This window comes from Thunnus albacares, chromosome 4 (genome assembly GCF_914725855.1).
Source record: "Thunnus albacares chromosome 4, fThuAlb1.1, whole genome shotgun sequence".
Lineage (NCBI taxonomy): Eukaryota > Metazoa > Chordata > Actinopteri > Scombriformes > Scombridae > Thunnus > Thunnus albacares.
This window is the reverse complement of record NC_058109.1, coordinates 21,482,287-21,496,768: the sequence shown is the minus strand read 5'-3', so window position 1 is coordinate 21,496,768 and position 14,482 is coordinate 21,482,287. Positions and strand designations below refer to the sequence as shown.

The 14,482-nt window shown below is 40.5% G+C and overlaps 1 protein-coding gene across 3 annotated transcripts; it reads left to right on the top strand.

The window, feature by feature from the left end:
• The first annotated feature begins 560 nt into the window (after nucleotides 1–560).
• Nucleotides 561–13,910, top strand: b4galnt1b (beta-1,4-N-acetyl-galactosaminyl transferase 1b). 3 transcript variants are annotated; one of them, XM_044348052.1, is made up of 13 exons: nucleotides 561–858; nucleotides 2,318–2,426; nucleotides 2,750–2,851; nucleotides 4,876–5,098; nucleotides 5,219–5,395; nucleotides 5,927–6,033; nucleotides 7,127–7,164; nucleotides 7,263–7,443; nucleotides 7,981–8,073; nucleotides 8,197–8,384; nucleotides 8,470–8,610; nucleotides 8,740–8,977; nucleotides 11,104–13,910. In XM_044348052.1, exons 4-13 carry the CDS (start codon nucleotides 4,884–4,886, stop codon nucleotides 11,319–11,321), a joined length of 1,596 nt encoding a protein of 531 aa, XP_044203987.1. In that variant the 5' UTR covers nucleotides 561–858; nucleotides 2,318–2,426; nucleotides 2,750–2,851; nucleotides 4,876–4,883; the 3' UTR covers nucleotides 11,322–13,910. The 3 variants fall into 3 exon arrangements, with proteins under 3 accessions (XP_044203987.1, XP_044203986.1, XP_044203984.1); XM_044348051.1 differs by having other exon boundaries at nucleotides 2,318–2,435; nucleotides 2,750–2,846; XM_044348049.1 differs by having other exon boundaries at nucleotides 2,318–2,435.
• The last annotated feature ends 572 nt before the right edge of the window (nucleotides 13,911–14,482 follow it).

Below are 14,482 nucleotides of genomic sequence, written 5' to 3'. Positions count from 1 at the left end.
GACACCGGCATACAGTCAGTGGGCGGCACCTCCGCCGCACATGTCAGCTGTCACCGTTGTTCTCGCCAGAAAATAAACACACTTTGGGACAGAATCCAGACTTCCATTGGCCTAATGAGTTGGGCATGTCACAAGCCAATTTGCAGATCTTATTTGGCAACATAAGGTTTCTGCTTTCTAAGAATTCCAAGGTTCAAATGTTCAGGTACAAATTTAAAACTTCTTCATTTTGTGCCCACCGAGCATACAATAAGGTGTGAACTTCAACCGTGAGGTATTACTTTAATGTTAAAACTGTGAATCATTTAAATAGTGATACAGCTCGTATGGAAAAACATGCATTCACACATGCCATCACATGATACCAGACAGACCACACACACACACACACACACACACACACACACACACACACACACACACACACACACTAAAGACATACGCCCACATCTACCCGTCTACATGCAGGAACACACGGGTACATTATCATTAAGTAAATGTTAATAGTAGTTAATATGATGCATTTATTTTCAAAAAAGAACGAAATGTTGCATATGTTGTTTTCCAGGCCACTATCAGTTGATGAGATGTGTTGCCATCACAGTTGCCTCTCCTCCCGCCGTGTTGCGGTGCGGTGAGCTCTCCGCTGTGCCGCTGCCGCTGCTGCCGCTGCTGCTGCTGCTGCAGGGGAGCATCCGTCTACAGCCTGCAGTGCTGCGATGTGTGGCCACTGCTCCTTTCCCCCCACATCTAATCTAATCCCATTTGCAGGACCATTAAGGAATACGTTCATTAAGAAGGGCGACCTCCGTGCGGGAGGAAGGTGAAACAGATAACACTGCGCGTCTTTAGACTGAGGTGAGCTCCCTTTTCTTATGATTTGGCTGTAATAACAGGCCTATAGCTCTGTCTTCAGCGCGTTATTTTTTGACGGTATTTCCAACTCTTGCGCGAACATTTGACGATTTGTCTGCTGGACTAATCAGAAATAGAAGAGAGACGTTTAAGATTGCGTAGAAAGAAAATAAATGCCCAAATGCTGTCTATAGAAGAAAATGTGTTTCAGCATGTAAGGGATGTAAAGACACATCAAGCTTTTGTGTGCATGATTTTTTCCCCCTACAGTCTTGTTCACGACAAGGTAGGCTAATAGGCCTGTCTGAGGGGATCGTACTGTATCTGCAACCAGGCTTTTATGTTCGCCGGACCGGATTGCAGCACAGACGACTGCATTACCTTGACATTTTCATGCGTTCAAGGATGCCGGACAATAAGGAGGCACTGGTGCACGATAACATTGCGGTGATTTAATATTACATGCTGTGAATGGATTCAATGGAGGCAACAAATCTGTCACGCGCACTTTGGGAGGGACTGAGCTGCATTTATATCTATATCTATAACAGATCTCCTCACCTCCTCATAAGCCCGATAAAGTATTATTCTGATTCAGACATTTCCACATGACTTGACAGATCGTCTCTCACCTAATCGACCTAATTCCGTCTGAGGATGGTGATATCAAAACAGCTCGTTCAAAATGTAAAAAATGTAGAGATGTAAGACTGAGTGATGCCATTAAAATGACTGTGGGGTTGAATTAACGAGCTTAACCTGACTAATATCACACAGTTCAAACATGTGATTGTTATATTTTTCATAGTAATTGTTTGAATTATAATTATACCTGCCATATTTCCTCATGTTCCTCATGTTGCTCATATTCTGCCGTTTTGGTTTGTATCATATCATGATGGGCTGGTCAGTATATTAAAGTCTTTCACTGGAAGCTTATCTCTGAAATATGGTCATATCCTGTTTTGCGTCAAGAAAATTGTAGTTTAAAACTACACATTTGAAGAGTTTTAACGCGCAACAGTGGATTTGTGTGATTCTGCCTGTTTTTGCTTTAGTGTTATTTGTTATGTAGTTGGAAACATTATTTCAGTATTTAGAAAAAGCAATTGGTACTACTTTTTTTTAGACTGCTACAATGTTCAGTTTACCTTTTCAACAGGATAAGTGGTGATAGGCTACCTGCATGAGTTTGAACTTGAACAGTAAAGACTTTAAACTGTATCTCGTGGTTCAATTCATCATTTATTGCTGTTAATGTAAGTGAGGAAACATTATTTCATCCCTGTGTGTTGCTCTCGTTTAACATTGTTTATTACAGCCAAGATAATTAGAAATTCACTGACTGACTGTTACAGTAAACACAGTAGAATCCTTATTTATTGGATACTGTATATCGAAGGAAAGAGAGCACTTAAAATGCATCCTGAACATGCTGTTTTCTTATTTTGTCTTATTTTAGAGACCACATGCGATGAGCTGCCTTAAGAACAAAATATCCACATGTCCCTCTCTTTTGAGTCTGCTACACCTGTGAGAGACGTGACTGTGGTCTTTCTGTGAATCCACCAGTGAGTTTGGTAAATATAACAGACTGTATGTACACTCACTGTAGCCTATCACTAATAGAAGAAGGAAGAAGAAGTGCTTTTAAAGGACCAGTTCCCATTAAAGATTTTATTGATTTTTCTCCAGCTTACCATAATAAGGCTAAATTGCTCCCCTCCCCCAAAGCCTACATGATTTCCCCTGGGGGCTGCAAGACCACGCAAGCAGCTGATGAGGCACCACATGTTTTTATGTGGTGATGTAATGGCTTTGTGCAGTTATATTGTATGTGTGATGTTATAGTGAGTTTGTTGTCCATATTTTGTTTATTTCTTCTTGTCTCCAGATGGGGAAGGCACACACTCATTACTGTGACTCTCTACATGGTTTCTGGAGATGCAGGTGCCTACAGAAGATCTCCTTTCACTGACTGGATAGAGGCAGTTGGGTATATTAAAGTCAAATTTTCAACTATTTTGGGTTAATTTTGATCATGAATGGAAAAAAGTGCAATGCAGAATCATTCTGAACAGCTTAAGTCATCTTTTGAAAAACTTCCCTTTCCTTTATTTCCTCCATAACTTTTTTTGTGGCTGAAAAAGCAAAAGAAAAAAAAGCTTTCTGATCAAATTCAAAATGCTTGTGAAATGAATTGGCTTGAGTTGGACTATGTTTGATAGATTAACAAACACGAGAAGAATGCAGTTTGTTAATTGTTTTTAAAGTTCAGGTAGTCACAGGCCAAAATATTTAAGAAAGAAAAAGGAAGAAATAAATTCTTAGACATTTGGTGCTCAGTCAGATCAGATTACTGTACAATTAGCTGCAGCTTAACAACCAGCTTCTCTGTTTTCCCCCTCTGAAATGTCCTAAGAAATAAATGAATCTATTTCATATTCTTCAGTCTTTTAATGCCATCTAGTGACACAGAGTGAAAATACAGTTTTAGAGTTAAATTGCACTTTTATTTTTGTCGGAGAAAAACGTTATATAAAAAATAAATATTTATTCATCTAAGAATTGCGATTGTGGAGCGTAAATATTGTTCATTTTGTACATTATTATAATTGTTGTTTTCTCAGTTAGCATGAAGCTATCAAGCATGACAGATTTGCTTCAAATCTGTGACTTTAGCTACCAGTCTGTAGCCCAGATGAACAAATAGGTGCTGTTTCGCATCTGTATGCATTTATTTACACTGATTCCAGTATTTCTGTGAAGATAATGTTGGTTGTAAGATGACATATATTTTAAGAGCCTGTATTCATGGATATTTTGTATTGATTTTTGTCTCTCAGTTAACTTAAAGACTGCCCCCTCAGTCTAACGGTCTTTCTGGACATATTTGACCCCATTTGATAAGATTTTAGATTTTAGATGTTTTATTACAGAAAGTGTTTGAAACCCATGACCAAAATAGTCATACATTCTATCATTGTGTTACTTATGGGTGGAATTATAATGAAAATAAATGATTCCCCTTTTTGCTGGGGACCCCCTGGAACCCCCTCAAGGATCCTTGGGGGACCCCTCTTTGAGGACCACTGGTTAAGCTAGCTGGATAAACAGCTTCAGCCACGGAGAGGGAGGCCAGCATACCAGCAATATCTCATAAGTCTGAGCGGAAATAGGGTTTTTGTTCAGCTGGGAGGAGAAAAGGCTCATTGTGCAGCCGGCAAATTTGCAGAGGGTGAGACATCTGCTTTCGGTAGATGTGGCAGAGACAAAGTGAGCAGGGAACAGATGATTAATGATAACTGAAGGAGAGGAGAGAGGTAAGGAGGGAGAAAACAACTCCCATATGCTAGATTTCTGTGTTTGATAAACTATTGAAATGCTGACTTTAGATTTTACACAACGATACTGAGCTCTCTGATCTGAAACTTCATTCTGCTAATCCAGCAGGTCAGCATTTTATTCCCAGCTGCATGACTTTTACTCTGTCTGGTGTTTTATTTAATGTTTCATACGCTAAGTGGCTCCGCTGTAAATGTAAACACAGGGCATCTGAAGACTGTTTGGAGCCAGGACGATGATTGAAGGATAGGTTTTATACAAGTCTATCTTGAAACAACACGTACATGCCTGTATGTGTGTTGAAGGGTTTACTGGCTGCTTCTTGATGTTTTTAAGAGGTTGAGGACAAAATTCAGATGAAGCTGACATGAGGTTTCAAGACTTCCAAAGATGTTTTAGCACACAAATTCCCTCTTTGTATTTTCCTGGACTGTGTGTCTTTGCCAGGCGGCAGCAAAGGGATGATACAGTACCACAGAGAATTTTGAAGATTGTCTCACTCAGGCTGCTGAATCCCCATAATAGCTCTGGCTGAACTTTGTATTTTTGTGGATTTTGTCCCCCGTCTGTTATACTGGAGTTGTATTAGGAATGGATTGACTACTAACTCCTTCAATGTATATATCTGCATGTGATGATTTTGCTGTAAAATCTTATTGGCCTTGTCTGTGTCAGGTTTTAGGATGCGCTCTCTGAGGAAGATGGTGCTGCTCGCCATCCTGGTGTCTGCGGTGCTGGTACTGGCCCTCCTCCATTCGTGGCCCACTCGAGGCTACACCATGGTGGATGTATGGCAGCGACCGGGGCCTATCGTAGAAAGGCATCTGGAAGAGAGGCTCCCAGAACCAGACCACCAATTAGGCAACATCCCCTTTCGCTTGAGGGATAGTGTGGCAAAGTAAGAAGCTTTTTAATTTAGTTCAGTTTAGTTAATTTCTTCCATCTATCAGCCCAGCAGACCTCAGCTGAAACCTGATTTCTTCACACACACACGTGTCTCTGACAATTTGCTCCCCAGCTTGTTGGCACGTAACGGATGCTTATGTGAGGGTGAGAGCGGAAGAGTGAACCTGCCCTTCGCCCAACTCTTATTCCCGCGGGTGTCAGCTCACCCGCTGCACACTGCCTTTGAGGCCTCTGAACTGGAGGAGATGAAGAGGAGAAGGGCCAAGGAGTACAAGAGTTTCCAGAAGAGGTGAGCGGCACCGTAAAACAGAGATGTTATAATTACAGGAGCACAGAGCTGCATTTCACCTCAAAACAATCCACAAATATTATCATGAAGCATGATATATTGATCTGTTCAGCACATATTTGGACGTTATCAGGTGCTAAATCAGCTTCAGTTATCTCTGGACCATTTTAAAGATTATAACCTCTCTGTCTCTCTCTTTGCACCTCTTTGCCTTTTATTCTGAACCAGTCAAGATTCATTACTGACTGGTCCAACTGATCCAAAACACAACAGCAATACTTTTAAGGAGATCTCTATACTGGCTCATTTAATACCTTTAACTTTTTTTCAGTCAAGAACAAAATCATTAGGTGAAATGATCTTTTATTAGCGGCCATTGAGTCAATTCAGTCCATTTGTGTTTTTAAAAAGCAAAATCCTCTAACTGGATTTTAACTATCTCATTATTCCTGTGTATGTTTGTGGATGTACAGCACTGTATGTTGTGTGAAGGCTATACATCTTCCTGATTTTAAGCTTTTCCCCCCTCAGGTCGCAGACACCTGCAGATGTGCTCATTATTGCAGAGGCTAACAGTCCCTTACAGTATCCAACACAGGGGGTGGAGGTACGACCCCTGAAAACAATCATCATCCCAGGTACGACTTCAGATCGATTGGGCACACACATTTCAACAGGACTTGTTTGTTAAATTTGATTTTTGTCCAACAGTTAAAGCCAGATGTTGTTGTAGTGTAGCATCACTGATTAGATTAATTCATTAATGCACTGGCTACAACAGTTAAAAAATCAACAAAGTTACTTTTTTTAACACCAACCCAGAGCTGATTCATGTTTATGTGACTGCTATAAAAAAAGCACATTGTCTTTCGTTTATGCGCGTATATGTACAGCCCAAATAGCAAGCACATATCAAACTTTCACTAACCAAGACCACTCCTTCTAGAATATGGATTTAATGGTTTATTGGGAGTGTGATGGAAGGCAGGGTGAAAAGGAGGAAGGATAGTTAGAGGGATGGTTGGAGAGGGAAGGATGGATGGGGGAAGGGAGAGGGTCGGGGGGTGTGAGGATGCGGGGGTGAGGGTCGAGGTCGTGGGATGCGGGATGAGGGGGTAGGGGTCGAAGGGATGAGGGTCGAGGGATGGGGAGAAAGAAGAGCAGGCGGGAAAGAGGGGAAGGAGGGAGTGGATAGGAGAGTGATAGATGAAAGGAGGAGATGCATCGACATCGGGGAGGTAAGTGGGAACAGGGGTTGAGACTCAGGGTGGGGGTGCTGTCTCGATGATCTGGCATCTGTACGAGGCCCCCCTGTTCCTGTGTTTGAGCAGAGAAGAGAGGAAAGTTAGCGGAGGGGTCAGGTGGGAGGGACTTGCAAGCTGAGACAGAGGGGAGAGGAGCGGATATGGTGTGTCTAAATACCCTGTGGTGCGGAAATGGGTTGCGTACAAGGCGTGGTCTTTGGTTCCCGAACTTTGTTTATAAGTCTATAAACTTCATAATGTCAAAAATAAGACTCTGCAATGAGGTGAATGCTTTTACTTGTCTAAAACTCTATAGATAAACAAATGTTGACATACAGTCTGTACTGAAGAACAATTAGCAGCCTGCTCACCCCTTAGAGAGCACAATTTATTCAATTTCTGCTCACAGGAAGTGGACACCAGAGTGGATTAAATAAAGTCCCATGGCTATTGCAGTTAATCCTTTAAATTGTAATCATATTTTCAGGCTTGGCCTTACACGACCTTCCCAGAGACCATTACTCAGTAAGTATTTCAGTATGGCCATCTTAACTTTACCATATATTTATATATCTGCTGTCCTTCCACCATCCCACCTACTTTCTTTTCATCTCTCGCTGCAGATAAACATCACTGCCACGCTGGGAGCGCTGAACGTGGCGGCAGAGGTAGACGGAGTGAAAATCAAAGGTGACGGCGAGATGCACATGTCACTGTCTAGCAGCCTCCTGCCGAACCTGAACCGACAGCTGCAGTTTGTCACCTACACAAACACGCTGTTCCACCCCAGCACAGCGGACACAGGTGAGGCCTCAAAAGATGGACTTTGTTATGCTTAATTCTAAAAAAAAAAAAATTGAATAACTTGGAGAAAAAAAATTGTATGTAATTAAGGTAATTGAGGCATCATACACATTTTCAAGGTGCTGTGTTCAGTTTAAAATCAGACAGATATTTTGTTGTCCTGTCCAGGTCGGTTGGAGGATATATTTGCAGACGTTTAGATGCCATCTCTTTGTGGAGAGTCGGGCAGCCAATCAGGAAGCAGCCTGAGTGTTTAAAACAGAAAGTTTGTTTTGCTTCGATAGTTCATGGACAACGCAAGAATGAACAAGAGGAGGAACAAAGTCTGAAACCAAAGATCAGATTTACTTTTCTGAATTGACTGCCAACCTTTTACCTGCATATGGACAGTGTTCATTTCAGAGTGATCACAGCTCAACAGAAACGACGATAACCATTGATAATAAATATGTCTGTTCTCCAAACAACAGTGGGACAAGACAGGTTAGCTATTACGCTAATCAAGTTTATTAAGTCCTTTTTTGTTGTGTCTTTCAGTGCAGTTTGAGACAGAGGGGCATCAAGCCACCTTCAGTATCAAGATCCGTCACGGTGTAACACCAAAACTGTACAACACAGGATCTAAAGGAGGTACAGCACATCACTGGCATTTCAACAGTAACCACAACTACAGTCAAATATTCCATTAAACTGAACTGAAGTATTTGCAAGTGAATTTTCCTGAAACTGCTGTCTGATCCTTCTTCTCTGCAGACTACAATGTCAGCGCTCTCGTTACCATAGCTACCAAGACTTTCCTGCGTTATGAGAAGCTTCAAGATCTTATTGACAGTGTGAGAAAATACTATCCCACTGTCACCATAGTAATCGCTGATGACAGTGAAAATCCCAAAACCATCTCCGGGCCTTACATCGAACATTACATCATGCCTTTTGGAAAGGTAGGAGAAGTGTGGGTGACACATTCCTGTTGTTGCTGTTGATGATGTCTGGATCTCAAGCTCAGTGTCACGTGTCGTACCATAGGGCTGGTTTGCCGGACGAAACCTGGCCGTTTCCCAGGTGACCACAAAGTACGTGCTGTGGGTGGATGATGACTTCATCTTCACAGCCAACACCAAGCTGGAGAAGCTTGTGGATGTTTTAGAGAGGACCACTCTGGATCTGGTGAGTGACAGACAAATAAACTGGTGTTTTTTGCTGAGATGCCAGGTACTGACGTCTGTGTGTGTGTGCGTGTGTTTGCGTGTGTGTGCGTGTGTTTGTGTGTGTGTGTGTGTGTGTGTGTGTGTCCAGGTGGGTGGTGCAGTGCGGGAGGCCACAGGTTATACTGCCACCTACAGACAGACTATATCCATTGAGCCCGGGGAGGAGGATGGTGACTGTTTACACATGAGGAGAGGATTTCATCATGTCATCCAAGGATTCCCCAACTGTGTTGTGACTGACGGGGTCATTAACTTCTTCCTGGCTCGGACGGACAAAGTCCAGCAGGTCGGCTTTGACCCACGCCTCACCAGAGTCGCTCACCTGGGTGAGTACAGTACAAACACCTCAGCAAGGAGATGGGACAATTGATATTACTGTAGAGCTCAGTATTCTTTTTTTGGATCTTCATTAGCTTCCACAAAGGGGTTGGTTGTCTTACTGGGGTACACACAACATGAACAACAATAAAACAAACAGCAATTTAAAATCACATTGATCAATAAAACAAGAAAAAGCTAAACAAGCCAAATATAGATATCAGAAAATAAGTGAAATAACTCTGAAAAGGTAATAGTTAAGATAGAAACTAAAAGAAAATAAAAAATATCAAAGGTTTGAAAACTACAATAAGTAAAAGTAACATCTTTGTAGGATCCATCAGATTTTGTTTCTATAGAATATACAAATCTTTACTTTATATCATTATTACAATATTGTCGACACTCAACAAACACTAAAGGTAGCTTTTTATATATGTCACATACCTGGAGAGTATATAAAGAAAGCTATATCTGTGTCCCTATTCCAAACTACATGCTCATTTTATACATTATAATACAATATGTACTATAATAATCTGCAACTTACACTTTTTAGTACCATTTAGTTGTTAGTATATAAGACTTTTTATACCAACAGGAAAATGTAGAAAATGTGTGAAACAAAGTTTCTGCTTGTTGAACTTAACAAGCAAAATTATTTTTTATTTTCTGTGACGCTCCTGAAGCCGTCTGACCACAGCAGAATTTGTTGGAGGTTTTTGTCGAGTTGTGAGCAGCTCCTGCATTTCCTCTGTGTATTGCAATATACTGCATGCACTGCACATTAAATTACAAGTCAACTCAATATGCTTTACATTAAAATGCCTACACAAACACACACACACACACACACACACACACACACACATACACACACATACACACACACACCCAAAGACAGTAAGAAACCCACATCCATCCCACAGACATAAACCCACAGACACACACAAACAGTCCCAAGTCATAAGTCTGAGAAAAAAGCAAAGTTTGCAGCTTGTGTTTTTGTCACGGTGGTGTGGAAACATCTCATGGGATAAACATCTCATTCAAGTTGAATTTGGTATGCATAATTGCTTTTCTTGCTGTTCTTTTCCCAGTATGACCACTACTTATTCCAAACCTGGCTAGAATCAGTGTGTAGTTTGCAGCTGGGACACAGCGACGAGCGCAAAATGAGACAAAGAGACACAGAAATTTTTTCCATTATCGTGGAGTAAGCTGAAGAAAACTCATGCTAACATGGTATACTGGTAAAATGTTCACCATGTTCACCATCTTATCTGGCATGTTCGCATACTGACATTTGCTGATTAGCACTAAACACAAACAGCTGAGGACATTGGGAATGTCATTAGTTTTGCAGGTATTTGGTCATAAATCAACGTATTGGACACATTACAATTTTGACTTGATGATGGCGATAATGGAAAAGTTCGAGGATCACCAAAATTATTACCATTCATCCTGAAGGGGGGCACTAATGTCTGCACCAATTTCCATCTAATCCATTTAATAGCTTTCGAGATATTTCACAAAAAACCCCAAAAATGTGAACCTCAAGCCTGGCATGGCTAAAAAGGTAGCAGACTCACAAACACATCTGTTTGACCACCAGATTGCGCTGTTTAGTTAAATATTTTTACTAAATTATGGTTAAACTCCAAAGGTTTTCATCTAATTTCAGCATTAATTGAGATAGTATCAGATTATGTACCAAAATAGTGTTGGCGAAGAGAATTGTACTGTTAAATTGTACATTAGATTTAATTAAAGTCAATTTAATCCCATAATGTCCAAAGGCTGATAAAATTGAATTATTGCACACTGTCTTCATTGAGGCTAAATGATGTTTACACTGAGTGAAATATTTAACCCAAGACTCCATGTTTTTTTTTGGCTGCACCTCTCCATTAAGGGAATATTCGAGATGTTTTGTGCATCATTATATATTTTATATGTTACTTTATTTCCTCCAATAATCAGCCTGACATATTTGGTATCTTTGAAAACTTTGGGTTCTCCAACAGAATTTAAAATAAAGTTCTGTGAGTTTGAACCAGGTTCTGACTAAGACTTTAACCAGGTTTTGCATGTATATGGTTGAAATACTTTGTTTTCGTCTGTTTTTCAGAGTTCTTCATCGACGGCCTGGGATCTCTCCACGTGGGCTCTTGCGACGATGTCATTGTCAATCATGCGACCAAAATCAAACTCCCCTGGGTCAGCCAATCAGAGAGCGACAAGATTTACGCCAAGTTTCGTTACCCGCCGGCCTCCTCCGATGCCACACACACGAAAAATGGCCTCCTGTTCTTCAAGAACCGATTTCAGTGTTTGACTCGTAATTAACCCCCCAACCACCACCACCTCTTTATCCTGAAGGTTCCTCTGCTCTTCTTGAGTTGCCAAAGAAGTTCTCCTCCACTACTTCTCGTCAGATAAGATTTCAGACAAACACTTTTGTTTGCCTTTCCCTTGAACACCTTGACAGCGGTTTTCAGGCTTCACTGTAGTAAAAAAAAAAAAAAGAGTAATTGTGCCATTAGGGCAGTTTTAGCATGTTTCTTCTGTCAGTGCACAGCTCCATACTGAGCTAAAAAGTCAATATCCAGGAGCCTGATATGAAGGTTCAGGCTCTCTTCTGGAGCGGAACCAGTGCAGCAGTGGAAAAATATAGAAAATAAGCTGTAGTAATAAAACATGTCGTCTTGTTTACAGAGACCCAGTTAACTGCAAATCACAGCATCATCATGATTGATTCAAGGTTATGAAGGGGTTACGCTTTTGTGTTTGTCAAATCTTATCTCGCTTTACATCCTCGAGAGACCAGGCTTTGGGAGAAGTTAAAAACCAACAGGTAGCAACTAGATTCATCGTCATTCTATTTTAATGTGAGTAGAGGTGTGTGTGTGTGTCCTCCTTCAATTTGCACTATCCGAAAAGACTGAGCCTAGAAAAGCAATAGAGAGCGTGATGAGGACTTACCACGAGCGAGAAAGGGACAAAGGGACACTTCTCAGAGAGTGACAATCCTGTAGACACAGAGCATAGGTGTCCCTCTTACCAATGCCACATGAAGAACACATCCAAAACTTTTCACCTGTGGTACCTATGCTGCGTGACTGGTCAAGCCAAGGGTTGTCTGCTGGCTTTGGAGTGTTTTTATCATTTTGTGTTATGGTTTTGCTTACCCCCGTCACACAGAATTCTTTGTGTCATTTGTAAGTCAGGAGGAGGAACTTTTGGTCCAAACCACCTGGAGTCAGAACTGGTTTTACCTGATCTGGGAGCAGCCTTGTTTTGTTTCTTTTTGTCTTCTGCTGCCTGTCACTCTGGTTTCTTCAACAAGCATCAAAAGAGGAGGAGAGCACGCTGGTGTATGAGAATGAAAGTGATTGCATCTTTAAATGCTGCCTAAAAATTAATTGGATTAACCAAAGTGCATGTTTATTTTTCCTCATTGTAAATGAAGAAAAGAGAGGGAAAAAAAACAAGCAGGTTGAGACAGAATGGGTGAGATTAGTTGACAGTTTGGAACAGTGTGAGTAGAGCAGTAGTAGAGCATGAGAGGGAAACTCTGAGTCACGCCTAGAGAGACAAAGTCCATGAAGTGTAAGGGTGAAGCACCAAGGCTAGAAAATCCTCTTTTTATACTGACGGCTCCTTTTTTTGAGAGTTTCTGTATGTCATAGACTGTGATACACACTGCCCGAAGTGATGAAGCTGTTCTTTTATACCATGGCCTTTAGATGGCGCCTTGTGTCACTCCATTCTTTCTTAAAAACTCAAATTACTACTTAGCTGTCATTTGTTGTTAGCAAAGGAGTGCCAGAAATTTACCAGCAGTTTTTTTTTTTTTTCATTTCCAGAGCAACATTTAAAACTATTTTGTGTAAAGGCTGAATTGGAAAAGGAGGTTGTGCTTCAATAATGTGATTCTCAGTGAAGAGCTAAACCGAAAATGCATGTTCTGAAAAATGTGAAGAGGTAGCACATCTCAAATTTCCAAGTTAAGAAGAGAAAATACTAATATTTCACTTGTTTATTTGGCTCACAGCACAACTTAAGCATTTCAGGACAGAGCCTTCTTGAGAGTGTTTTCTTTTTCTACTTTGTGATGGCTGAAAGGAGGTTTTGCTTCGACAATGGGATTCTCAGTGAAGTTCGAAACCCAAAATCCTGTGAGCATGCTCCGAAAATGTGAAAAGGTAGCACATCTCAAATTTCCAAGTCAAAGAGGACAGAGTACTAACATTTCACTTGTTTATTTGGCTCATGGCACAACTTAAGCGTTTCAGGACAGAGCCTTCTTGAGAGTGTTTTCTATTTCTACTTTGTGATAGCTGAAAGGAGGTTGTGCTTCGACAATGGGATTCTCAGTGAAGTTCAAAACCCAAAATCCTGTGAGCATGCTCCGAAAATGTGAAAAGGTAGCACATCTCAAATTTCCAAGTCAAGGAGGACAGAGTACTAACATTTCACTTGTTTATTTGGCTCACGGTACAATGGAAAAACGCTCACACGCTTCAGGACAGAGCCTTCTTGAGAGTGTTTTCTGTTTAGTGTGATGTTTCTGCCTGCTTTTTCTTTTTCTTTACCAAATGTGGACAGGGGTCAGAATCTATAACTACATCAGTGAAACTATCATAAAGTGGCTGTTGTGTAGTTGTGTGTTCAAAAACTCGTCTCACGTTAAGATTTGTAACTGTCGACAGATTTATCGCTGAGCTGAAAACATATTTATTGTGTTAGCACAGATCTTATCTTATCTTGCCTGCTTCACTCAAAAACCACTTGTGTTAGTCTTCTGATCACAGCAGATTTGATTTAACTTGATGCATAATGAGGATTTTTTTAAATTTATAATGTTGACATATTAAAATGTCTGTGGAAACAACGCTTTCATTACCAAAACTTTTGAATTACTTTGAGTTCCGAGGAGGGGATTTACATCGCAGAAACAGGAAGTCACAGGTTCAGTCTACATTATCATCAAGTGTCCTTTAAGGCATCCCTGTTCAGACACTCATTATAAAACTAAATGTATTTCAAGGTCATTGTTATTATGTAATCGAACACTTTTTTTGCCTTGGTGTTGCTGTGTCCCTCAGCAGTTTCCATCAATGCTCCACTAAATGTTGGACTGTAACATTTTCACCCACAGGACTCATGTTTCATACTCATGTTTCACATTTATTGTGTGATGTGAATATAATTTAATGTCTGTTTTTGTTTGTGTGTTTGTTTGTTTGTTTTTGTCTTTAAAAGAGTCAAACAATAGTTGGCACCTGTGTCATGAAGTCTTCATGTGATTTTTTTTTTCATGTCAGTACACTTCATTACAGTCATTATTTTGTGAATAATAACGAACACTTGCCAAATACATTCCAAGAGTAAATGTTTTTCAAGGGACGAGGAAGACAAAGAAGCAAATTAAAGCAAGAAAAACCTTTAGATGTGAAATGGTTAAAAAAAAAAAGAAAAAAAAAAGGCTGAGCTATATTGTTCAT

Bases quoted from the DNA above. Each gene is read 5' to 3' on its own strand.
- b4galnt1b (XM_044348052.1), top strand. From the start codon at position 4,884: ATGCGCTCTCTGAGGAAGATGGTGCTGCTCGCCATCCTGGTGTCTGCG. The intron at 7,444-7,980 runs GTGAGGCCTCAA...TGTGTCTTTCAG, and splicing joins CCCCAGCACAGCGGACACAG to TGCAGTTTGAGACAGAGGGG. The intron at 8,385-8,469 runs GTAGGAGAAGTG...GTCGTACCATAG, and splicing joins ACATCATGCCTTTTGGAAAG to GGCTGGTTTGCCGGACGAAA.